The sequence below is a fragment of the Nycticebus coucang genome, chromosome 13 (genome assembly GCF_027406575.1).
Source record: "Nycticebus coucang isolate mNycCou1 chromosome 13, mNycCou1.pri, whole genome shotgun sequence".
NCBI classification, from domain to species: domain Eukaryota; kingdom Metazoa; phylum Chordata; class Mammalia; order Primates; family Lorisidae; genus Nycticebus; species Nycticebus coucang.
In genome coordinates, this window is record NC_069792.1 from 91,480,604 (window position 1) to 91,505,932 (window position 25,329).

At 40.7% G+C, this 25,329-nt stretch overlaps 1 protein-coding gene across 3 annotated transcripts in view; it reads right to left on the minus strand.

The window, feature by feature from the left end:
* Window positions 1-25,329, minus strand: part of ADCY8 (adenylate cyclase 8) — a 256,006-nt gene that overhangs the window by 96,761 nt on the left and 133,916 nt on the right. For 2 of the 3 annotated variants that reach the window (XM_053559439.1, XM_053559440.1), the window contains exons 6-8: window positions 22,763-22,921; window positions 17,147-17,417; window positions 1,327-1,524 (exon numbers count right to left, since the gene is read on the minus strand). In XM_053559439.1, the coding sequence (XP_053415414.1) occupies window positions 1,327-1,524; window positions 17,147-17,417; window positions 22,763-22,921 (628 nt within the window). The remainder of the gene's footprint in view (window positions 1-1,326; window positions 1,525-17,146; window positions 17,418-22,762; window positions 22,922-25,329) is intronic. The other variant, XM_053559441.1, reaches the window with a different exon arrangement.

A 25,329-nucleotide genomic window follows, 5' to 3' on the forward strand; every position in this document is an offset into this window, starting at 1 on the left:
AATGAAGGGGTTTTGTATTAGCTCTGGACACAGGTATTTGCACACAGTAATTGAGAAGATTTTTTGCAAAGACACTCTGCTCTTTGTCCTAGTTTCTTCAATGCAGTAACCAGAAAGAAAATGCATTTAATTTGAACCTTAAGCTTTTAGCTACATTCTGAATAAGAAAAGTCCACCTTCTATTTTTTGGGGGGTGTGGGGTAAGTGAGGCAAAATGTTTCTTTTTCTCTTGTTTTCTCTGTATGTGGGCATAAAAGCTTTGAAATTGGGAATTGCAGGTGAAAGTATTAATTTTAGAGTTTACAATCTTTAGGTAGTTATCAAAGAAAGTTATTGGGAATCGTGCATGTGCACAGAAGAGTGGACTTCCAAAACTGAGGAAGCCAATCTCCCAGGCAGCTAAGTAAACTCACACATACACACCACACACACACACACACACACACACACATTGCTCACTAGAGCTTTACAGAATATTGGATCAAACTCCTGACATGTGCTTGCAAATTCCCTGCTGTTCTTGCCTGAGGCTCCTGCGGATGCCAAGCACCGCCTGTGCTCAGTCAAGGAAGGTCTGTCAGCTTCCATCAGTGCAAAGGAGCAGTCCAGTTAAGCATGGACAGCACCCTATTCCCACTCCTATTTACAATTTGAAGCTGGGGTAGAGGAGGGACATGGGAAAAAGTCATAGTGGATGTGGTGATAGCTGCCATTTTTGAACACTTCACCCAATCAAACATCTGTGTGGAGATCACCCTCATTGTACAAGGAGAAATTCATGCTCAGAGAGATGACTACACTCATCAAAGGTCACTAACAGGGAAGTGATAGGGGAGGATTCTAACCTGATTCTGAATCTACATCTTTCTACTCTGTCTTCAGCAAGGGGGTTCTGAGCCCTGAACACCTGGGAACGTGGAATAGTAGCAGTCTAAAATCTAAGAGAGACGATGTTTATCACTAATGCTTATGATGTTACAATGGCTGCAACTGATGTGAGTTCACCTAAAAGCAAAGGCACGTGGGAGTTAATGCCTCTTGGCTTAATAATCTCGAAGTAGGAGAAACTCTTTTCCTGCTTACTGAGTGAAAGAGTCTTTGTTCTCTCTTAAAGCTGAAGTTCTCTTTATCTAATTAACATCTCCTCTCATGGCTTTCAGTCTACTCATGATTTACAAAGAGAAAAAGAAAAGAAGAGTACCTAAGCAAACCAAATTACAAACAAACAAATGAAACCGAAACCACAGCCCCTGGGCTCTCTCGCTACACCCATGAACATTTACAATTCATTTTGGAAAAAGAGCCACTGTGGAGACCCAGCTCTACCTTGTGCTCCAGGCTGGAGTCTTTAAACATCAGTGAGAAAGGCTTGATATGCTCTCTTCTCAATTTATCACCACTCCGCAAGTCGATGGTATGTTCTATTCTCTTGTTAATTTCCTCAGGCCCAGACTGGACATGCAAAGCTTGTGCAAGATGGTTTGGAAGCAGATTTATTGAATTTCTTGTTAGGGCAGCCAGAGTCTAGGGGGAAAGCACATGCAAACACAATAAACCTGCTAGTCCCCTTGGATCAGAAGAAATGCAATGTTTTTAGATCATGTTGCATTGCAAACAGTAACAGCATTCCATGCAGTCGTAGTCAGTGAAACCTACAGAAGTTGATCAGATTTGCATTTGGTTCAGAGAAACACAACCTGGCAAAATATCACACCAAGAGGGTAGGTGCACTGAATTCCTTTGGTTGGTTGAGCTATTTGGAGAGTTGTTGGCTGAAAAATGTTAATCCAGACGCTTTCTCTAACCAGGCACATTCCAGGTATGAGAGAAAGAAAACTAAAAAAAAAAATAAAATAAAATAAAATAAACAACAGAAAGTAAATACATCTTAAATGCCCACAAAAATGATCACCTCCAACAGAGTAGATTGCACATTTTCTTGTAATCTTTTATTTAATGGTGGTAGAGAGACTTAGGGTTCCATGGCTTGCATTTTTTTTTTTTTTTTTTGGCATTCCTATAGACATACAGCCAACTGTGCCAGGATCTGCTCCTTAAACTTGATAAAGATTGCTCAATGTTTACACTTCACCAGGATGTCCCTCCCCACCACCCAGCACAGACCATTATATATCTATATGCTTATATAGATAGATGTGTGTCATTTCCTTTACGCAAAAAATGCAAGCAGCTGTAGCCTCCCACCATTTCACAGGGTTAAACAACACAGGTGGGGAAAGGACCAACCCCTGTGGTTGGTAACTGGATATGGGCACATGGATGCAGAGATTGCATTTCCATATGTGGTCGCACCAGCCTTGGCAGGGGACCTTGTCTCTTGGTGACTCAGCAGCTCTGAGAAAATCAATTGACTGGCTCTCACTAACTGCAATGTTCACAGCTCCAACTCAAAACAGTTGCTTTGACATTTAAAAAAGTGTGAGTTAGGCTGAGAGGGACACAGACAGGAAAGCCCATCCCATCCCCCAAGAGATTTTCTTGAGGGGAGCATCAGATGAGATGTATCTGCAGAGTGTGTGGGGAACTGAAAACTGCCCGCCGCTGTGCACACCCAGTGCACCTACTATTTTCTGTCAGCCTCTCAGTTTGACTACGTTTAAAACACAGGCTAGACTGAGATAAGATTGTGGAGCTGTCCAGTGACGGTCTGTGAGCAGAGACAAGAGGACCTTGGAGACCCTCTTGACCAAACCTTCAGATAGTGATGCACTTCAGAGAGACATGCTCTTTTGCAGCTGAGTCAGATCTACTGGCTCTGGGACCACAGCTGGGTCAGGGCCTTTGGCCTCTGTGACCCCATCTAGCTCACTCCTATGGTATGCTGGAGTCATGCAGGTACATTTAACGTCATGAAGGTACTCATTCATGAAGGTACTTATTGTCACATTGTACTCATTGTACATTTAACATCATGTAGGTACTCATTGTCACATAAATTCGAGGACTCTAAAGAATTCTATAGGAGGGCTTGTCACTGGTAGAATTCACTGAAACCCTCTTCTCCAGCCCCAGGATTAAAGATGGAGGTGCATGTGGCAACAAGAGGGCCAAGTATATAGTCTTAGGGCACTGAGTACCAGGGATACTACTCCAGAGAAAAGAATGGATGCTAGCCGGGGGGAGGGCTGGAGCTGAGAATAGGAAGCAGGGGCAAATGTTTCAGAAAACTGAACAGCAGGATCCATGAGGGGCCAGAGGGCGCAACCCCTGGGATTAAATGCCATTAGTGTGACATTCCAGAGAACAGAGAGGCTAGACACACAGCCAGTTGGTGGATTTCCCAGTGGTTTCCTGGGTGGAAATTCTTTCTATGCAACTTGGAAAATGACGAAGCTTAGCTTTCTATCCTGGAAAGGAGGAGGGAAGGGCACTGCAGCTCCCCTTGTCAGGCCATACCCTCGGCCTTTGGGATGCCAGGATGCTCCCTGGGAAGTGGCTGGAGCTGTAGTCCAATCGCTGGAGGCAAATCCACCACAAAACCTGGCTACATTCACAGTTAGGCATCCCCATCACTTCCTGAAATTTTACTTTGCTTACAGTGTTCCTTCTTGGAGCTAAATTGAGCTTATCCACTCCTCCGATCTCTGATGCCTTCAGTGGCTCCCGAACCTTTGGATTTCACAGAAGAAGAAAGTTTCAAAAAATAGTTTGGGGAATGATTTGTTTAAATCTTGGCAGCAACAGCAGCTGTTACTACAACTACAGTGCTCTAATATAACTATGATTTCATAGAAGAAAGGGCACTTTTTAAAACGAGAATGATATAATCTCAGAATGAAAGAGAGTCCTTTACATTGAGTACACTTAATTTAATGAATAATTTGCTACTTTGCCCTTGTTTTTCTCAAACTCATGGACTGTTGAGAAATATTGTCAGGGATTGATATTGTAGGAGACAGTTGGAAATTAGGAATGGACCCTGCTTTCTGGCTGCCTGTGCTTTATAACACCCCTTTCACAGAAGGAGTCTGCTGTCATCGGCCACTTCTATAGGGCAGGGAACAAGGCATCCCCTTTTTGTTAGAGTGCCCCAACTCCTTACCACATCCCATTGGCTGTCTGTGTGGTTGTCTCAAACGAGAGAAAAATTGGAGAGAACCTCTCTTTCTTTCATCACTGAGACCAGGTTGTCGTTAACAGCTGGGGAAGAATCCTTCTCATCAAAATGTCAATGATGTTCTGGTGGAAAATTCTTTTCTTGCCCAAGAAGTTATTTTTATGCCTTCTAAGTGTATCCCTAGTATTTAATGCAGGTAGTCAATTCTCAATGATCTTTTTTCCCTAATCACATGCTCTGTCAATTACATATGACAGTCACGCATGATATTTGACCACCAATTCTCTAGCACTCACCTTACTCCTTCAGGGGACATATATTCAAGGGATGACCAGCACTAACTCAAGAAGGCAAGTGAATTGAAATTAGGAGGGGACACGGGGAAATCATCTGCTTTCATTGAACCCCCAATGCACTGCAAGGCATAGATGACTTTGGGGGTGACTCTGGTTTGAGATTGCCTGTGATACCCTCTCTTTCCACTGTTACTGATCACTGAGAGCTGACCATGTGTTCACCTTCAGTGGGATAATGATGCTAATACCACAAATCCATGCATTAATATTTTCAGAGTGATTCATTCGTAAGCAGTATTGGTGAAATGCATAAATGTCTTATTTGTCTACTTAGAGTCATACTGGAATGTGCTATTTTTAATAGAACGGGGCTTTCTCTTTTTCAGACTTACAGCACCAGTGCGAGCTAGACTGGGATCACATTAGCAAAATAGCTTACAGATATGATTGCAGTCTTAAATTAACCTCCAAACTGTTGAGACAGTTCTTTCACACAAACAACTTATGCAATTGGCTACAGAATAGAAAGAACAGATAGAATGAAAGGAAATGGGAAATGCCATCAGAAGAATTAAATATAACATAACATATGTCATTGAATACATATATTGAATATATTTTTCAATGTATAATTGAAGTATTATTATGCTTATACACAATAATAAATATGCGTATGTATTTATGTGTTTTGATATTTAGGAGGTCAGATTAGAGTGGCAATGTTATAGATGATGTTATGGACATCATTATAAATGCTACGAATAATGTTGTAAATATATGATGTTCTAAATAAATAATGCTATTTATTTACGTTAGCTTGTTTTTTAGATCTTTTGGAGGTCACGTGAGAGCAGCAGCCATGTCAGGTTGCTGCTGTGATGGCCTCTTCTGACTTAATTTCTTCACAAGAAAAGATATTACAGTCCCTAGATTTATCCCAACAGGGATGCATGCTGTCCTCAGGTATTTCAGAAAATACGTCTTCCCTCCCTATGACAGATCAAAGCACAATTGCGAGCCAGAGTCTCTTTTGAACCCAAGTTTCTGAAGATAAGCTCTTGCCTGACAGTCTGGGGGCTCTAGTGAAAGTTACAATCAGATGGTCTGGATAGCCCTTTGTAAACTGCATTTGAGAGTTTCGAGGAAGTCACAAATCCCAACAAGCTTATCATCTGTTTTATGACTAGGAGGCTTCTTGTTCTGACTCATCTGTGTCTATGTACCCACTGAAACTCTGCTTTTCCTGCGAGTCCTGTCAGTTCATGGATAGCCATAAACTTTGGTATTTGTCAATCAGTTTGTCCCCTCAAATCAATTCTTCCCAGCAAGTTTCCAGGCAGATGGTGTACCATCTGAAACATCAAGTTTTGTTGAGTCAAAAACACTTCTGGATCTATCCCAATCTCAAAACACCTTGTAAAGCAGCTCTACAAACACTGTAAATCAACTTATATGGTTTCAGTGCTGGAGTCCTTTGTTTCAGTATCAGATCTTTCTAATTCACTTTTTCTCAGAAATGTGTCCAAGAAACAAGACTGACGGGACGCTTCATTACAAGTCAGTTTAGACAATGTCAATCTGTTATTTGTTTACTGCCCTTTCTCCTTACCTTGCCTATTTCTCTTTGGTTGGTTTCTTTGTCCCCAGTGCAATGCGCCAATGCCTGGTACTTTGTAGCCACTCGGTGCATGTTTATTGAATGAAAAAAATTCTTATCCTCCTTTTAGAATCTCACAGTACATTTTACTGACATAAAGGCACTGATATAGTCTACTGAAATCAGATGTTTCAACTCTGCATCTGCCAAACTTTTTTGACCAAACCCCCCTTTTTCTTGCTTCTAGATGTTCCATGGCCTACTGTTTGGGAAATGGTGTGCTCAAGTTCTCTATTTTTATTCCCCATTTCCATACACTTTTTCTCCCTCCACGTGGACACCTTCTGATGTCCTGAACTTTCTTCTCTGGGCAAATGGCTTTGGATGCCCCCAGTCATTCCGCAGGTGGCATGGCTTCTACATGCTGGGCAAAGCTTTCTACTCTGTCTGTGCATATGAGTGCTACACGCAGAATATCAGACACAATGCGAAGGGCATCTGACTTTCTACAAGAGCTTGAACACCTGACATAATTACTCTGTATGGTATATTTTATGCATTGGAACATGGAGCATCTAGGCACATGTCCTAATGCTACATTAAGAATCAATTCAGACATCACCTCCTCCAGGAAGGCCTATGCTGAGCCTGTACATTTTCTTAAGACAATAATTACTGTGATTCATTGTAATTGCTGAATTATGTGTTTGTTTGTTCCCTTAGACTTTGATTTCCTTGAGGTGAGGAGCTATGTTTTCCTATAACTGAGTATCCAGAACGTGGCATAGTTGATGGGTTCTTAATAAATTGGTGTGGAAGGAATTAATGAATGGATGGATGGATGAAAAGTTGAATGTCTCTACATATAAGAAGATTATTCCTAGGGTAGTGTTTCTGCTCTTTTGCTGCAAAAGTTCTCTATGTGTTTCCTGATTTCTCCCAGATGGACTCCAAATTTGGAAAGATTCTATTTACCAAACTGTATTAAATCAAAAATAGTTTATTTTCCCAACTTCAAATCAAATGCCTGGTTTTTGATCAGCATGAGATAAAAGGCACTACTGGGACGGTTGATATTCCATCCAAGAGCCTTTAAAGGAAGCCTGATGCTGCTTGTCAATGTAAGGCTTTATTTGGAATTTTGCAATCCAGAGACAGCCCCTCCTATTCCTAACCTCCAAGTTCTAACCATTACAGTACCAGAGACCATAGATAGGAAAAGGGCGAGCTCGAGCCTTTTCTGGGACCAACACCTGGAACAACTTTAGCTTGCATGTTTTCCATGAGCCAGCTGATTTGGAAGGCTAGAGCTTTATCCTTTATTAGTTCCCCGACGAGGTAGATGTGGCAGTCTTGAGATTTAGCTATAGGTAGTTGTGACTAAGGTCCCACTGTGGGGGCCAGCTCAAAACCAGTATATGGTGCCCCAGGATTGCATTAATGTACACAGCTATGATTTAATAACAAAACAAAATAAAAAGAAAAAAGTAATTTGGAAAAGACCTAGAGAGGTTACCCAGTCCAGCAAGCTCAGGGTACAGCTGTGCAGCCTCTTGCCTCTCATGCTGAAACAGCCTATCCTCTCCCGAAGACTCTGTTTATTTCCAGTTTCACCCTAGAGTCTGTATTCAGAAGTAGGGAGGGTCAGTCGTTTTAGGCAATCTTTCTCTGTGCCTAATTTGGAGAACTTTGCAGCTCCATTTGAAACTTCCACCTGCAGGCTTTGGGTTGTGGAAAAGGCAGAGGTTTCACTTTTCAGTCCTTATCCTACTTCCTATGTGCCATAAGGTGCAGGAGAGGCACTAAGCATCTCCACACCTTGAGCTATTTGTTCTTCCCTCTACTGTTAAGACACCAACCCAATCCCCAGAAGACAAGGTCTCTATTTTTAAAAAGGTTATTTTTGTGGACATATTATAATAGTATCTACAGCAATGGGGGACACAGAGATGTTATGATATACACATACAATGTTGGATGATTGAGCCAAGCTAATTAATATAACCATCATCTTAAGTACTTATCTCTTACTATTTTTAAGAATGCTCACATCTTGAGAAAGCTTTGAGGTGGTCTAATCTACAATGATTTATATTTAGGACCTCAGGGAGAATGCTTGTGTTTTTAAAAGTATAATAGTTATTATTATTTTTTTCTCAATCCTGGAGATGGAAAGCAGAGATCACACCTTGGAAGTGAGATGTGATGTGTCTGGAAAGAAGGTGCAAAGTGGCATATGAGTAAACACTGACTTGGGGAGCCCTTGAGCAAAATACCCACATGAGCTCTCCCAGAACCTGCCAATACCAATTTTTCCTTTTTTATAAGAATGTCAATGCTAATCAATTAGACCATCCCCTGTAAGCAATGTATGTATGTTAGTCAAGATTATTGCAACTTTTCCTGTCTGTACTAAGAGAAAATGAAATAACACATACAAATAACCTATTCGATGCTTTTTAGTTAGGAATCCCAATTTTCTTTTCTTTTTTGAATATTTATGTCACCATAATCTGTTTTCCAAACAAAGAAAATGGCTGTGGCTGAAGAGGTCACCACTACCCCATTGATGGGACAAGCTTGTGTCGGCAATCTGGAGAATTTCAGCTCAGAAAATGAATAAACAAACATATACAAGGACTTAAGCTGCTCAGTTTTTTTGTGAATGTCAACGATGTAGATATTTCAGAAATGTCAATGCCACAGGGAAAAGGAAGTATGTGTTCGTGCATGTTTAACTTGGGCAAAATTAAAATATAAGAATCATTTAGACTTTAAGGTCTTTTAAGGTTCAGAGGTAAATTTTTGTTTAGGTAAATGAAAAAGGTATTATATCTTGTGTTGCTGCTAAATTGCTCATGTTTGGTGTTTTTAATCAATTACTATGAACTATTTCAGACTCCTATTATACAATTTAGTAATCAAATTTAGTTATTGATGCTTTTCTTAATTTTGTTCCAATGAAGCAACAAATTACTGACCCCTAGGAATCCAGCCTCTCTTACTTTTCACCAGTTGTGGCAGGGCAAAACTGGGAAAAGAAGAAACCACCCTGGTTAGAGCCAAACTAATAAATCTTTGGGACTTTGTGGCTTCTAATGCCCTCCCCTCGCTTTCCTGAAGATAAATTGTCAAGTGTCTTGACACCTGTTTTTATTGGAGTCATCTAATTAGCTTCTCTGGCTTGTTATTATCCTTAGTGTTTGTTTCTGAGTTTATCACTTAAGAGTGGTCCTGTGTTCCCAAGACACAGAATCCTGAGAGGGTGGTGTAACATGTGATGCATCCAAAACCCTTATCATCTCACAGTGTGAAGAGATCCTTTAGGGGACTAAAGAAGAGGCATTGCCAAATGCAAAGGCTCATAAGCTGGACTTCACAAGGTTAGTTTAGGGACCTTTGAGACATGAGAGGACCTTTAAAAAAGTGTCCATTCATCCTGGACACATGCTGAAGGGAAGTCACTGAAATTTCCCTCTCAGCCTGGCCAAGGCAAAAATCAGTGCAGGGATGAGGCTGCTCAGGCCAACAGAAATGTCAAGGGTCTTTCTTTGGCTGGAATCCCATCACCTGAGAGTGATGAGAGTTGGTTGTTGTGCAGAGCATGACACATGCACCAAATCACTTTTAAAATGTGGGAATTCAAATTCCTTCACACCAAATGTAACTTTAGAAAGAAGAACCTTTGTAGACCCAAATCACCCAGGATAGAAGCTGCATAAGGTGATCTTGGTTGCAAAAAGGTGAGAACAATCCTGATGTAGCTCAATGGAGGAATCTGACATTGGAGAATCTGAGCCCAGTCACTGGCCACATGAGCACTGAGGTTCATGTACAATAAGTCCTCCTTCTTTGTTTTCAAATTGAGGAAGTAAGTGAGGGGAAAAAAATCCAGATTTCTGTTATTTCTCTTTCTACCTATCTTCTCTTATTTAAAATACCACACATAAATTTATCTTCTCATATTTAAATACTATGCATTTACTGGTTCATGTTCATCAGGACACACCATTTTATGACTTCACAATCAACTAGCCAATCTCTGGTGAAAGAAGAGTCCAACTAGTTTGTTTAGAAAAGTTTTAGACAGTTAGTGGCTGGGAGTAACCACAGTGTGCATGATGTGTGCTTGACAACTTTAATGCACATTTTCAGAGCTGCAATTCTCCATGAGCCTCATACCTATCTCTATCTTTATCTCTTCCGCTCTAGTCTACCCCAGGAACTCCAGAAAAAGGAAAGATGATTAGTCAAAGTAAATCAATCAAATTGCCCACTTAATCCACTCAATGCTCTCTGGAAGGCTTCAAATCCACTTGCCTTTCTGAACAGAATGAAAAAACAGACCCCTATAATGACTCTCCCTAGCTGAACTCAGCAGCTTTCGTCAGGCTCAAGGCTGTGGACAGCCTGGGGAATTTTATTGTCAGAAAAAGCCATGTTACTGGAAGAGTGCAGATTGATTTCAGGGAAACTTCCAAAGCCTTCCATGTTCTTGCCCCTAAGCCTACAGATGTCCCATCCAATGAGCATCAGAACTTAATCTGATGTTAAAACGGTTAAAAGCAAATTTTCTGTGTTGAAAAATTTGCCTGTGATTTTCTGTATATCGAGATTGAAAACAGACAATCAGATAGTCTGCAGTTTATCACAGAAGCAGTAAACTCTGAAAACACTTTCCTTTTTTAAGACGAACATTCAATTTCCGGTGTTTTTAGGGGGAGAAATTTCAGGTCAGAAATCCCTGTGGGGAAAGAGCAGCCTGTGACCTGTGAACTCAGACACCTGCTTTCCCTCTCTTCCCGCGGCCTTGTTCCTTCATTCTTAGGCTTGCCTCCTGTTTGCCTGCAGATTTCAGCTTATGAGTCACTTCTTTGGGAAGACCTTCCCTGATTCACTCAGGTCAATCATCCTTCCTTTACTGCTCTTTCCTGCTGTGATCATACCAATGTTTACATGGAGCCTGCTGACCTGTTAGTAACACCAAGGATCGAACTGTGCGCTCCTGAGCTCTTGATCCACCTTCTTCGTCTACCTGCAACCCTTAACGCCTCACCTGGAAAACCATAGTTTCTCTGCACGTAGTTGGTAATTGAATGACGGACTGAATGAATGAACCAATGAGCATCTTAGGGAGACCGATTTTCCCAAGGTGAAGGATGTGAGTAAAGTGAGTCTGAATGTATAAGCATGGTTTTTCTCGTGGCATTTGTACACATGCACACACAAAAGGGACCTGTCACTTCAATGGAATCCCACCCTATAAAGGCAGAAACATGAAGGAAAGACATCAAATACCAGGGATCAATATTATTCAATGGGAGAACATAATGATCATGTGGAAAACAAGACCTTGAAAGTAAACAGAGGTAATGAGATTTGCAATGATGTTTGGGTGTTTTTCTATATAAGATCAAAACTCAGTTATTCAGAATGCTAATAGGAAGGGTAAATTTCATTCCCTAGTTAGATGAGATTTTACCTCAAGCATTTTTTTTTCTTTTGCTTTAACTTCTGTTGCTGGATTTGATATCCATGTTTTCAGACAGTTCGCTGGGACAAACATAACTGTAAGTGTGGGTGTTCCTGTGGCTTCCCTGTGAATTTTTTATTCTCTGGGCTTTGAATGCTAGGATTTTGAAGTATATGTAACTCACCAGTATGGCCATAGTCTCCCAGCATGTGTCTGAGGTGGAGAAATTGAACGAGCAATCTAGAGCTGAAAGGAATTGTTGGATCATCCAGCTCACTTCTGCCATTGTACAAGTGAGGACACGGAGCCTTGCAGGGAAGAAGGGGTAATTGAAGGTCTCTTAGTAGTAAGTGCAGAAGCTGGGACTATGATTCAGTTTTGCTGCATCTGCATTCAGGCCTTTCCACTATCCTGTGGGCAAATTTGGGTCATGCAGAGATTCACCCCATGATCACCAGACTCACAGTCTGCAGGACTAACCAGTTCACTTTGCGGACACTTTGCACTAGATGCACTTGAGGGTTTAAATCAGGACAGTGATCAGACAAGAATCTTTCCAATGAACACAGAGAACTGGATCTAAGGAAAGTCCTAGAGTGAGCTGGTGAACATATAGTAACCTAAATATGTTCTTTTCTTCTGCTTGCCCGTCCAGCCAGCCCTCCACTGTATACACACTGCCTTTTTTTCTGGTCTCAACATTCTCCGATTCAAGTGGGACTACTTTAGATGGTTATTTGTTTTATCAGGAGGCAGATTTGAGAGGCTGCCAGATTTGGCTTTTTCCATGGAAACAACCTTCATACTAGGACATTCAGGTGATGAGATTCCTCAAGGTAGGATAGGACTTCCAAATTTTAGCTGCAGGAGAATCTGGCCATTTCCTGAAGCTTTGACAGAAAATGTCTAAATAGCCCAGTCAGCAAGTGATCCATATATGTCAGAGGCTGAATACACACACACACACACACACACACACCATGCACAGATACACATATACATGCATACCACACAATACACCCACAGCACACACATAACAAATGTACACAACATATATACACACCATATGCACATACCACATATACAACACACCACATACACATATACTCAGATATACTCTGTCTTCTAAGACTGACAGACCTGAGCACAAAGTAGAAGGTAAAAACCCAGTATCCATCTTTGGGCCAGGAAGAGGGAGGCCCCTCTGTTTCCTCTGTTTAGAACTCTGTTCCTGTTATTAGCATGTGGGTTCGTTCAGCTCTAAAATCAAATCTCCAGAGAGGCCTTCTCTGACAGCTCCCTGGTGGTCTCTCTCTCTCTATTTCCTTCATAGCACTTACAGGTTATGGTTAATTGTCTTCATTCTTTGCTCCATTGAAATGTAAGTTCTGGGAGGAGAGGGACTCATTACCTCTTCCCATGCATCTAGTGTGTGCGAGTAACTGAATAAACAAGAACACAAGCTTAGATACAGATCATAGTCAGAGCATGGACTAGAAGGAAAAATATAATCTTTACTGAAAGGACCCTTTTCTGAAGTCTTCTTTTCGTTTCCAATGTTTTTTATTTTGAGAGGTTCAATGTCTCTTATGCTAACCCAAACCCTAACCCTAACCCTCATCTGACAATCTAGCCTTGAAATTTCTGGATAGTCTCCCACAAATGTAAATTTTTCATTTGTGGTCTATTTCAACTACCTACTTCCTACTTTTGTAATCTTAAATTACAATGAACTACCTGGGATCATAAATTTCTTGCCTTATGATCCAGGTAGTTCATTGTAATTTAAGTGGAATGGAAATTATCACTGGAGTGAGAATGGAAATTCTCATTGGGAACTTAGCCAGGGTTCAGGAAGCCAAGACATTAAGTCAATCTGCAGAGCATCTGCATGGGTCTGGGGTCACAGTTGCAAAGCCTGGTGCTCAGGTGTCCATGAGCAACCTGGATTCCAGAAAGCAGCCTGGGACAAACCAGCAGTTCTAACCCACGTGGATAAGGGGATGGGAACAGAGAAGATGTACGACATCAAAACCGAGGGATACAGGTAGGCAAAGACCTGGGCTGGGCGACCCACACAAGGGACCAGAAAGAATTATTAGTGATGTTTCTTGCTCCTCCAAGCCACTGAAAGACTACTGACATGGGTAGAGGGCAGGAGGCAGGGATGGAGTTGGAGTTCTTCTTGGAAACCCAGAGTCCTCTCTGTCAGCTCCGACAACCTGGTTTCTGACTCTTCCATCCCCCCGAATCTGCCTCTTGCCAGTGGTGTCTTTGCATCACATTCCAATAGCCAGTTTTCTTCTTCATTTTACTGGGCCTCTTGGCTGCATGTGACTTTGTTGATGCCCCCTCCTTCTCAAAACGCTACATTCTCCAGGCTGTCAGGGCACCACTTTCTTTCTGACCACTTTGACTGTCTGCTCTGTGTCTGTCTAGGAATCCTGATTCCCTTTCTCCTTCTAGCTGGTGGTCCTCAAGGTCTGCTCTGTGTCTGTCTAGGAATCCTGATTCCCTTTCTTCTTCTAGCTGGTGGTCCTCAAGGTCTGCTCTGTGTCTGTCTAGGAATCCTGATTCCCTTTCTCCTTCTAGCTGGTGGTCCTCAAAGTCTGCTCTGTGTCTTCTTATTCCTTAATTTTACAGATTCCCTGCAGTGATCTCTTTCACTGTCATGGATTCTCCTTGCACTCAGAATCTGAGGACGACCAGAGCCACATCCCTGGCACCGTTCTTTTATTCCTGAGCTTTAGGAGCATGTGTTCAGCAGCCTTCTGTATATCTCTCCCTGGATTTCTCCCAGATATCCTGAGTTCAATACATCTCACATGAATTCCAAGTCTTCCCAACTTCCTTCCTTTCCAGTATTGCTTATTAGAGTTGGCAGGTCTATCATCTACCTAGTACCCCAAGCAAAAAATCTAGAAGTTAAATTTCACTGTTTTTTCCCCCCTTACTACTCACAGCTATCATTTTGCTAATCCATTCAACACATTTTAATCAGGCCCTGTGATTTGCCAGGTATTGTTCTAACTGTGGGCTAAACAGTGGTAAGTGAAACAGATCTATTGCTGTCTTCATGAAGAATGCAGACTGCTGTTGATTTTATTTTAAGCAATTTTTTTCCCTCTGTCCTTCTTTTTTTCTTTACTAACAGTAGTTGGCATGTACTAGCTGCTCAATTAATCCTCATTGAATGAATGAATACATGAGGATGTAACTATCTGAACATCTGCCGTCTGCATAGCACAGAATATGACACAGCAATTTGGTATCATTAAAAACATTTCTAAGCACATATTATGAATCAATAGAAGCCAAAACATCTGGCCAATTTAGTTGGAAAATCCTCAGTGAAGCATTAGTACGTTTTCTCTGTGTTATGCAAACACTCAGATGGTCAGGGCTTCCATGGAAGTGACTAGGTGTTCTGGCACAGAATGGCTCAGCCAGACCAGTCTTGAGCTCATCCAGGGACACATTATGTCTCTGAATTACACATATGGCTCCCTGACTCCTAGAGTAAAGCATAAGTACAAGCTCTAAATGCTTGTGACTATTTTAATCAGCTCAGTTATTTCCCAAGTGTTGTTAGTGGCACAAGGTCATTTGTGAATACCTGAACTTACTCATTGTCTCTTTAGTTTGACAGCATCAAAATGAATTGAAATTATTCATGTTGGAGATGGCACAGATGGGTTATATCCTGGCAACTCAGGCATCTTAGACATACATGGTTTAAATACCAAGAATTACAATTGTTGGCTAATAATGACATCTTTTACAATAACATTTAGATAACATCAAGTAATGGCTTTAGGAAATGAGCAAAGACTATTTCAATTATTTGTATTTGAATTAACCAGACCAATCAATCATAGAATAAAATCCACCACATCCCCGTCTCTTCCTGGTTCTCAGTTATTAGGAGCAAGGTCAGGTACAACTGAGATTAAAATGATAAGACATTGTCTCAACTTCCACATCTTTAAATAAAGAGAGCTTTCTAAAAACAAAAACTGAAACAAAAACACAGATCTAAGAGAGAGTGAGCTTTCTGCAGAATTACTGAGGTATTCAGGGTGAGGCACACATATTCTCTTTCATAACTAGCATTCAGACTCAAGCTAATGAGAGGCAGAAGCAGGAGGGAGGGCGTGGCTAGCTGGCCATGTACCAACTCCAGGAGGTATAAAGACCAGGATTCTATATACTCTCAAACTGTACCATGCACCCCAGTTCAGAGATGGAAAGGTTAGGCACTGTAATCAGTGATGACTTGGTGATCATCATAAGTTTTGGGAAAAATTAAACTCTCACAAAGACCTAAGAGTTGACTCTTTGCAAAGCATGCAGACTGAATCCAATCTGCAGCATTTCCCTGGGGAATAGGGTCCATGCATTGCCTCCTAGCTCCTTCCGACAGAACTGGAAAAAACTAAAGATAAACTTGCCTTGGAGTTCCCCCATCAAGCTATCAAATGCAGGAGAAAGAGGGAAGACTTTCAACATTTTAACCTTTTCTATTTTAAATTTCTTTAAGCAGACAGAACTTTTTTTTTTTTATTTTATCTACAAGTTAGTGGTAAATGTTCAAGTTTGTGGAGTTAAAGCTGCAGACACTGTGAGCTTGGTCTATTTACTCCACTGTACTCTCAGCTTCTTGGCTCAGGATCACATCAGGAAATGTCAGGCAGCCCATCTCTTGGCTTTTTTCATTCGCTTCTTTAAAAAAGTATGATGGAGTTACACTATTTAACTTACATGATTTTAACTCTTTGTGCTCTAGACAAATAGTTTAAAAAATCCATATTAGAATAATTGATTTTGCTGGTGCTCTGAATAAGCATTCTGTCCAGGAGGGCAGAATTTCTGTTGCTGACCTTGCTAACCTCTGTCTCTAGTGCTCTGTCTCTGAGCATCTCCTTAGCTTTCATGTCATTTCCAGTATTTTTTAAAAACACTTTTGGGGGCTCAAAGGAGTAGGGCGCCAGCCCCAGATACCGGAAGTGGCGGGTTCAAACCCAGCCCCGGCCAAAAAACTGCAAAAAAAAAAAAAAAAAAGTTAAAGATACTTTTGGTTATTGGTGGTTCACTCCTATTTTCTGACTTTGTTAGCCCTGTGCTTCCTATGTGTATAAGATGCAAATCCATGCTATATAATAATAGAATTACGTGGGTGGCTTTGAAATTGCATGCTCCTCTTGAACTTCCTAACTCTGGGCATCTCATGGTGCTACTTTCAATCTCTCAAATCAACAATGCCCTCTCGTTTTTAATCTTAGAGGGCAACTCAGAACTGCTAATGGCCAGTTGCCTAAAAAGGGGCATTCTTATGCACTTGACCTTCCCTTTTAGTTTAATAACAGATGGCTTATCTTTTTCACAGTGAGTGATTTATTTGGGGGTGGGATAAAATTACATTTCAACTTCATGTGATGCTTATTTTTAGAGAGGTTAAAAAAAAAAAGAAAGAAAAGAGAAGGCAGAGAGTGTCAGGAATCTGCTGGCATTTCTGGCATTTCCTGAAATTACATAGAGGTTAATTCTGTCCCAAGGAGATGCAGAGATATGTTTGATCATTTGCAATTATGGTGCTCAAGGAGAAAAGGTTAAAGATGAATCAGTTTTCTCAGAGATGTCTGGGCTGGAGATGCACCGAGCATGCATTTGTGGCCAACCAGAAAAAGGGACAGAGGACTTACATTCTGCTTCCCCACGATGTTATCAAAGGGCAGCTCGGGGCTCCAGGATCCTTCTGTGAATGTTGCCCCGCTGTTTCTTCGGTCTGAGGGGCTCACAGACTCCTTGATTATGTCTTCAGGCAAGGACAGCAGACTGTCTTCAGGCTGCTTAATTAAATAGGTTTCTATATTATGCTTCCTCAAGAATTCGTTCCTCTCTTTACCATGACCTTCTTCCACATTATAGTCACCGTTGAGGCAATCCAGTGTGGCTTTGGAAATGTGAATCCTCCTGTTTGTACAAAGCATAGGTCATTATACATTCCCCATGTTGCTTGCAAAGGCTAGTTGCTGTTTTTTTGTCCCGTGCAAAGCCAACATCAGGGCTGCACATGAATTATGTTAGGATATGATTTCATGGACAGTACTTGTCCTCTTGAAAAGGAGAAAGAATTAAATAAATAGAAGTATAAGAATAAATTCATGAGCAGGTTATTACTGAATTCACAAGAAACATTGCAACCTGTGATAAATACAACCCTGCTGAGCCTCACCACAGCGCTTTTTTGGCTTTTCTTGTGTCAGTCTGATCTCAGTGAACTTGAAGAATCAATTTCTTTTTTGGTCGTGTTGATTATATTGGAAAAACAAGTGCTATAAATGTTTCCGGATCCCAGTGGCAATTATTGTCCAAATTTCCAGGCAACAACTGTTAACATACTGTCTTGGAATTTTTCCTATTGTTTACCAGTTTTCATCTATTTGTTCCTTATTTCTCCAACTTGTGTATAATCTTCTTAAGAAAAAGGACAGGAGTTAGAAGTCCCTAGGGCTATATTGAGGGTCCTTTGGGAAAACCACGGTAAGATTAATTTCTTCTATAATGTGTATTATAAGGATCAGAGAACAAAGCTGCAGGCTGGCATCTGGCTAGGCTATACCCAAGTGACTCACTGCTGTACACTTGTCAGCCACTGTAACTCATGACGCAAATTTCTTTTTTAGCGAAATAATATACGACATCAGGGCCTTAAGGAGAAGACTTGATTTGTGGAAACTTCATATGGTAAATTCTTCTGGGGAAGAGTTTTTCTGTACTCATAACTGTCTAAATGCATCAAATGACTTACTGTGCTGTACTGGGGTTGGGGTAGATGAGGAAGGTGGTTATGAACATGGACTTTGTTGCTAGGTGGCCTGGATTCCATCCCTAGCTTTACCACTTGCCATCTGACAGATAATTGGGCAGATTATTTAATCTTCCTATGAGTTAGAAAAACCCATAAAAATGAGAAAAATAATATTATGTACCTCATAAGGTCACTGCTTTATAAGAGTTGCTTTGTGTAAAGTAGTCAAAACAGTGCATGGTATACTAGATGTACCACTCAAGCAAATAGTTAGGTTATTAGGAATATTCTAAAAAGTGCCATTGTGATCATATAACTACCATGTTTCCACGCCTCCTCCAGGCTTACAGGGCACAGTCTAACTTCTGAATAAGGCCTCCGTTCTCTGGCCTGTCACTTCAAAGCTCATTTTCTGAAGCTCCTCCTTTAGAGCTTTTTATGCTGCCTCCAGCTATTCAAGTAATTGACAATTCTCCAAATTCAATGGGCTATTGCATGCTTACTAACAGTCTCCTACTCCCGGATTTAGCTTAAAAGTCATTTCCTTAAGTCTACGTCAGAGCTCCTTTGAGCAACTGAGTGAATAAGGTAGACGCTTCGTATCTTATTTGGCTTTTGTGATTCTAAATAATATATCCAAAGAAACAAAGAAGTTAAAAAATATTTAACAGTGGGGCGGCACCTGTGGCTCAAAGGGGTAGGGCACTGGCCGGAGGTGGTGGGTTCAAACCTAGCCCTGACCAAAACCTGCAAAAAAAAAAAAAAAAAGAAAGAAAAATTTAAGAGTGGAATTTTAAAATGCACTGTGCTCTTAGTACTATTTCCACTTCTTCCTTTCACACGTTTAACCCATTCTGCTAAATTTATTCTTCCAGAGAGGAGAATTCATTGTGAAGGAGGTGTAAAGGAATAGAAACTACAGTGTACTTCTAGTCATTTAAGACGTGCTCTCTACATCTCCCAAATAAGTATCCTCATATGTAGTCATTGATTTCAAGTGTAAGATATTAAAAATGTATGTGAAAGATGTTTGAGCTCTCTTGAGAAATGTGTTGGATTGATACTATAGTCTCTGGCTGGGGGCGACGGCTCCTTCCTGTAATCCCATCACCCTGGGAGGCAGAGGCAGGTGGATGGCCTGAGCTTAGGAGTTCCAGACCAGCCTAAGTAAAGCAAGACCCCGTCTCTACTAACAACAGAAAAACTAGCCTGGCATTGTGGTGGGTAGTTGTAGTTCCAGCTACTTGGGAGGCTGAGGCAAGTGGATCACTTGAGCCCGAGAGTTTGAGGTTGCTGTGAGCTATGACGCTACAGCACTCTACCAAGGGCGAGAAAGTAAGACTCTGTCTCAAAAAACAAACAAAAACAGATTTAACCCCCCCCCAAAACAAAACATTCTCAAGGTGAATTTTGTTAATACATATGAACTCAGTGGTGTTGACCTGATAAAGCAGTGGTTCTCAACCTTCCTGATGCCACGACCCTTTAATACAGTTTCTCCTGTTGTGGTGACCCGCAACCATAAAATTATTTTCGTTGTTACTTCATAACTATAATTTTGCTACTGTTATGAATCATAATGTAAATATCTGATATGCAGGATGTATTTAGGTGACCCCTGTGAAAGGGTTGTTCGACCCCCAAAGGGGTTGCGACCCACAGGTTGAGAACCGCTGTGATAAAGTAACAAATCTTTTGTCTCTCCATGAAATGGATGTCCAGTCTGCTTTCTCGGATCTAGCTCAGAATGAGGCACTGGAAGGCTGCTTTTTCTCCTAGGCAAAACGAATCTCCCAGAAACAATTTGTAAAAAGTTTGATAGCTGACTTTCTTTGAAAATGATTGAATATCAACCCAGTTAGCATTTTATCTGGATTCTACATTTTTTCTCCTGTCAGTATGCAGGGGGATTAATAATTAATTAATAACTCAGTACACACTGAATCAAGATTGTTTTTCCAGTAGTGAAAGATAGCCTCACCTTTTCTCATCACTAATCCTTATGCTGAAGTTCTGATCACTGTACACCTAAAGGTTTTGGTAGAAACTTGGTTTTAGATGTTTCTTTTCATCCTTGCTGTGAGCTTGAGCTTTCAAGTAAGGTGTTTGCAGATGAGATTCTGTAGATTATGTTTCCCCCTAAAGAGGTGAGTCAGTTTTCAGGCAATATTCTCATATGTTGAATCTCAAGTAAACCTGACATTTTCTGATAATTTTAAATGCCAGGATACATAATAAGTAAGATCTAGCAATTATGTAACACTTATTTTGCAGGCATGTTATCTTGAAGCCAGAGGTGCATTTGATTCCATGGCTTATCTCATATAATTTCCATTCTTTCAATAACCCCAGATAATTAGCATTTATTTTTCTCATTTTTCAGATGGTGAAAATGTCCCAGAGACAATAAGTATGTGCTGAACTGGTATTAGTGGTTGGTGGCAGTGCTGTATTGAGAGAACTTTGCCCGCTGTATCACACGGTAGCTATAGTTGCAATTAATATTTGTTAAGCACGAGATGAAGGACTTTATATGTAACTTAATTTAACAACAGCTCAAGAACGTTGGTCCTCAAGGTCTGTTACCAAGGCCGCCATCACCTGGGAACTTGTTAGGAAGGCAGTCTCGGGTCTCACTCCAGACAGATGGAATCAGAGACTCTGAGAGGGCGAGGACCAGCAACCTGTTGTTTAACAAACACCTGAGAACCACTGCTGTAGACATTCAAGGCTCAGAAGGCTTAAAGAACAAGAGTTTGAAAAAAAAAAACACAGAAAAATATGAATCCCCCCAAATCTCAAACTGTGAAGAGTTTGGCGGCCTGTCATGTTCTTCCTGCCTTTGTGCACATTGGCAACATTCTACGGCTAAGCAGGGCCGCATGCCGTGTAGGAGACTAAGAGCCTTATAAACACTGTCACATCTGAAAGTACAGTTTTGAGGTTGATTGTGTGTTCAGCCCAATCTTAACAGTGAAGAAACTGGGCAGGGAGATGAAGGCATCTGCCCCAACTTTCATCATCAGGTTTCATGTAGTAAACCTGTGGTTCTCATTCTATTTCAACTTAGTCACTTTTCTGTTTCTTAATGTGACTGAGCACCATAGCTAAACTGTCTTCCAGATGCCAAGGCGGCATCTGACCAGCCCTCAAAGCTACAATCCAAGGTTTCCAAGGGGAATCTATTGAGTATATGGGTAAGTCCCATTCAGCTATGCTTTTGAGACACAAGTCTGGAAACACAGATGAGTTGGCTGTTTAATTTCAGCAGGAAAATCTCAAAGACTTTAAAGATATAGGAAGCTCAGTGGTGACCCATCAGGCTTCCCGTGGTTGTACAGCTGTGTGGAACAGTGGTGACGCACCACGGAGAGGGAGGGGGCCCCGTGAGAACAAACCTGATGTGGCTTGTCCCTGCACTTGACACCCATGGCCCAAGGCAGGAGATCTGTGAGGTGAGTTACCACCATTTAGCAGATGGAGAAACAAATTCTCATTCTCTCTTTCTCAGCAGTGAAGAAAATGAGAATCAGAGAGGTTAAGCACTGGCTTGAGATCACATAGAATTTGCAAGCCCCAAATCACACAAAAAATCATATGTCAAGTGTGGTACATTCTTTACATAATTTACTGAAGATCTTAATGGGGGAAGAGTGAGAATCCTGGTTTCTCTGATTCTACCTCGTGTAGTCTTTTTTCTCCCATGAGATCATATTACCTGTTAGCAAATGTAATTTTCAAGGAATTATGGCAGATAGCAGAGAAATCTTTGAGTCCCTAGGCAGGTCTAAGGGTAGGCTATCTGCTATTCTATCTGTCACGTACCTATCTACTGATCATCTATCATCTATCTGTGTATCATCTAAACATCTATCATTTCTCAGGAGAGGCTGCAGAAAGTCATCGCAACACACAGATTTGTATATTTTTGAGATCTTATTAGGTCCAATCTGTGTGAACAGAATCTTGATGCCACTTTTTTGAGGCTCAGTTGGCTTTAGAAGGCCACTAGCTCCTTTGGGGGAGATTCTCTATCAATAAGTCCTCCCAGCCAAATTTGGAAAGTTGAGTTTTCAAGGAAGACCCATCCTGAATTAAGTCCTATGCCTTATGTGGAAAATCAGTAGGTCTTCATTCTGGTTGTCTGCCAGAACTGATTTAAGAACTTAAGAGATTCTGCAAAGATTATGCTTTAGATGAAGCAGCATAGGGTCTGGACACCAGTATTTTAAAAATGTTCCTTTGGTGATTCCAGTGGGTAGCCATGTCTAAGAACCAATGCCGGGTAGTGACCCGAACACCTGTGTCATCCCACTGTCCTTGCTGCCTCTGATACATTTTGCAAGATTTGGGGGGATAATAGTTGTGTGATGTTGCAATATCTGGTCTTCCTCTAGATAATTGCTTCTTAGATCTCTACCTCTGAATTCAGTGCAAAGGAAATGCACGGTCACAAAGTGAGCAAATCATAACAGCTTATCAAGGAAAGGGCTTTGCTTTGGCTTACCCGGGGATTCCTCCGGATTCCAGTTTGTTTGCAATGTCCACATCCCAAGACCAGACATCAAACTGCCACTTCCTCAGTCCCAACACTCCACACAGCACTGAGCCCGAGTGGATTCCAATCCGCATGTCAATATCGTGCTTTGTCCTTGACCTCACATACCTGTTGACAGAGGTGAACGGAGAGACACACGCATAAGGTGAGAGCAGGCGGCCTGGGCTCCAGGCTCCAGCCTCGGTCTGCCTGTCTGTAGTTCAACTCTTGCCCATTCAAATTCCACCTCTTCCCTGAATCCTTCTGGGTTCTGTAATAACTGGAAGGTTCTCTTCTTCCTCTGAACACCCCTAGCCTAAATCTTTACTTTTGGAGGCTTTTATAAACCTTCTTCCCAACCCTGCTTTATAACTTGTATCTCAGAGAATGGCGCTAGCATTTTATTTCCACCCAGTAATGCATAAACTTGGGGCAGATTATGAATTCTGTAATTCATTACACATTCCATTTCTAACCAAATTTTTAACTGTTTCCTTCTTGCTAGTCCTTCAGTGAACAACCTATTCCAAGCCAGCATCATGCCTCAGTCTGGGATCCATGCTTCTGCCCAACCTCTATCCAGCCTGTGTTGTTCATGGCTACTGGAGGCTGCTACCAAACACATCCCTCCTTCACCAGCCTGTGCTGTTCATGGCTACCAGAGGCTGCTACTGAACACATCCCTCCTTCACCCTCCTTCGTTATTTTCTAACCTCCTTCTCTTTAGAGCAGGAGTTCTCTATCCCAGGGCAGAGCTGGGCCATCCATTGAGATGCAGGAATAAAATATTAGTACTTCCATTATCTTGAAAAAGCTTTACCAAAATATGATATTCGGGTTGACCTTAGTAAACTTACAGAGTCCATGTCAGGCCATCCTCTGCCTGTAAGCACAGAGGAGGCATCTTCAGAAAAGAAGATTTCTATCACTGGAAAATTTCCTACAGTTGGATTTATCCCTTCTTCACTTTCAGAGTATTTTGAACAATTTTAGTTTGTTATTAAATGATGTCATTATGTAGAAATTCAAATGGTGATTATAATACTTTGAAATAGAATAGGTAGAAAAAAACTTCTTTGCCACAAAAATGCAGTGGTTATGTGACTTCAAAATGCTTGAAAAGAGTTGTCAAACTTAAAGATGAATTATCCATTTTTCTTTGACAAAAAGACAAATGTTCCAAATTTGCTGGCTTTTTTGTGATAATGGGTTGCCATTAATATTCTTTATAGCATATATTTTGGGGAAAAAAACACAAACCTGCTTAATTTGTTTCTTCAAACTCAAGATGACAGCTTAACAGTGAGTGGGAAAATAACTGATTTTTAAAGAAATTGATGCTCTGAAGAAAGCATTTTGAAAATGTAAGTTTTGGAAATGTTTCTATCTTTTACAAGAATTTTGTTTGTCAAACCTAAATTATTTTAAATCACCTATCAAGATTATCAGAACTTCATATTTACTAAACTGTTTAAAAATCTTCCAAATGAGTTTCAGTGAGGTGTGAACCTATTTGTTAAAAATATAAAAATGTATTACTTTCTAATGATCTCATAAAAATAATTGACAGAGACGTCAAGGAAGAAAAAAATTTTACCAGACAGACTTACACAGAATTTTGACGTAACAGATTAGTGCTGTGATAAATCCTACCCAAGGATCCTGCCTGTGTTTATAACATACATATTTGGCTCTGATATCTATTAAAGCCAGATATAGAAATAAATTGAATTTGGAACCTGTGACATAAACCATAGTAATTAAAAAAAAAAAAAGAGTATGTTCAAACCCACTGCTCTAAGGTATAGTAAAAGCAACAAGTTTGTGTACTGAAATACTGGGCATCTACCCAGAAGGAAAAAAATCCTTTTATCATAAGGACACTTGTACTAGACTGTTTATTGCAGCTCAATTTACAATTGCCAAAATGTGGAAACAGCCTAAATGCCCACCAACCCAGGAATGGATTAACAAGCTGTGGTATATGTATACCATGGAATACTATTCAGCTATTAAAAAAAATGGAGACTTTACATCCTTCGTATTAACCTGGACGGAAGTGGAAGACGTTATTCTTAGTAAAGCATCACAAGAATGGAGAAGCATGAATCCTATGTACTCAATTTGATATGAGGACAATTAATGACAATTAAGGTCATGGGGTGGGAGGAAAAGCAGAGAGAGGGACGGAGGGAGGGAGGTGGGGCCTTGGTGTGTGTCATACTTTCTGGGGGCAAGACATGATTGCAAGAGGGACTTTACCTAACAATTGCAATCAGTGTAACCTGGCTTATTGTACCCTCAATGAATCCCCAACAATAAAAAAAAAAGAAAAAAAAATACTTGAATTACTGTTTCATCACAATCTTCCAAAAATCCATCGTTCATGTGTAACTTATAGCACATGTTTTTGAACATGTAAATACAATTAATAGAATAAATAAAAAATATATTTTTCTTAGATTTCACATGTCTTCCTATAGTTTTATTGATGAAGATGGGCTCAAAATATTTAGATAGTCTGGTCTATAAGATTA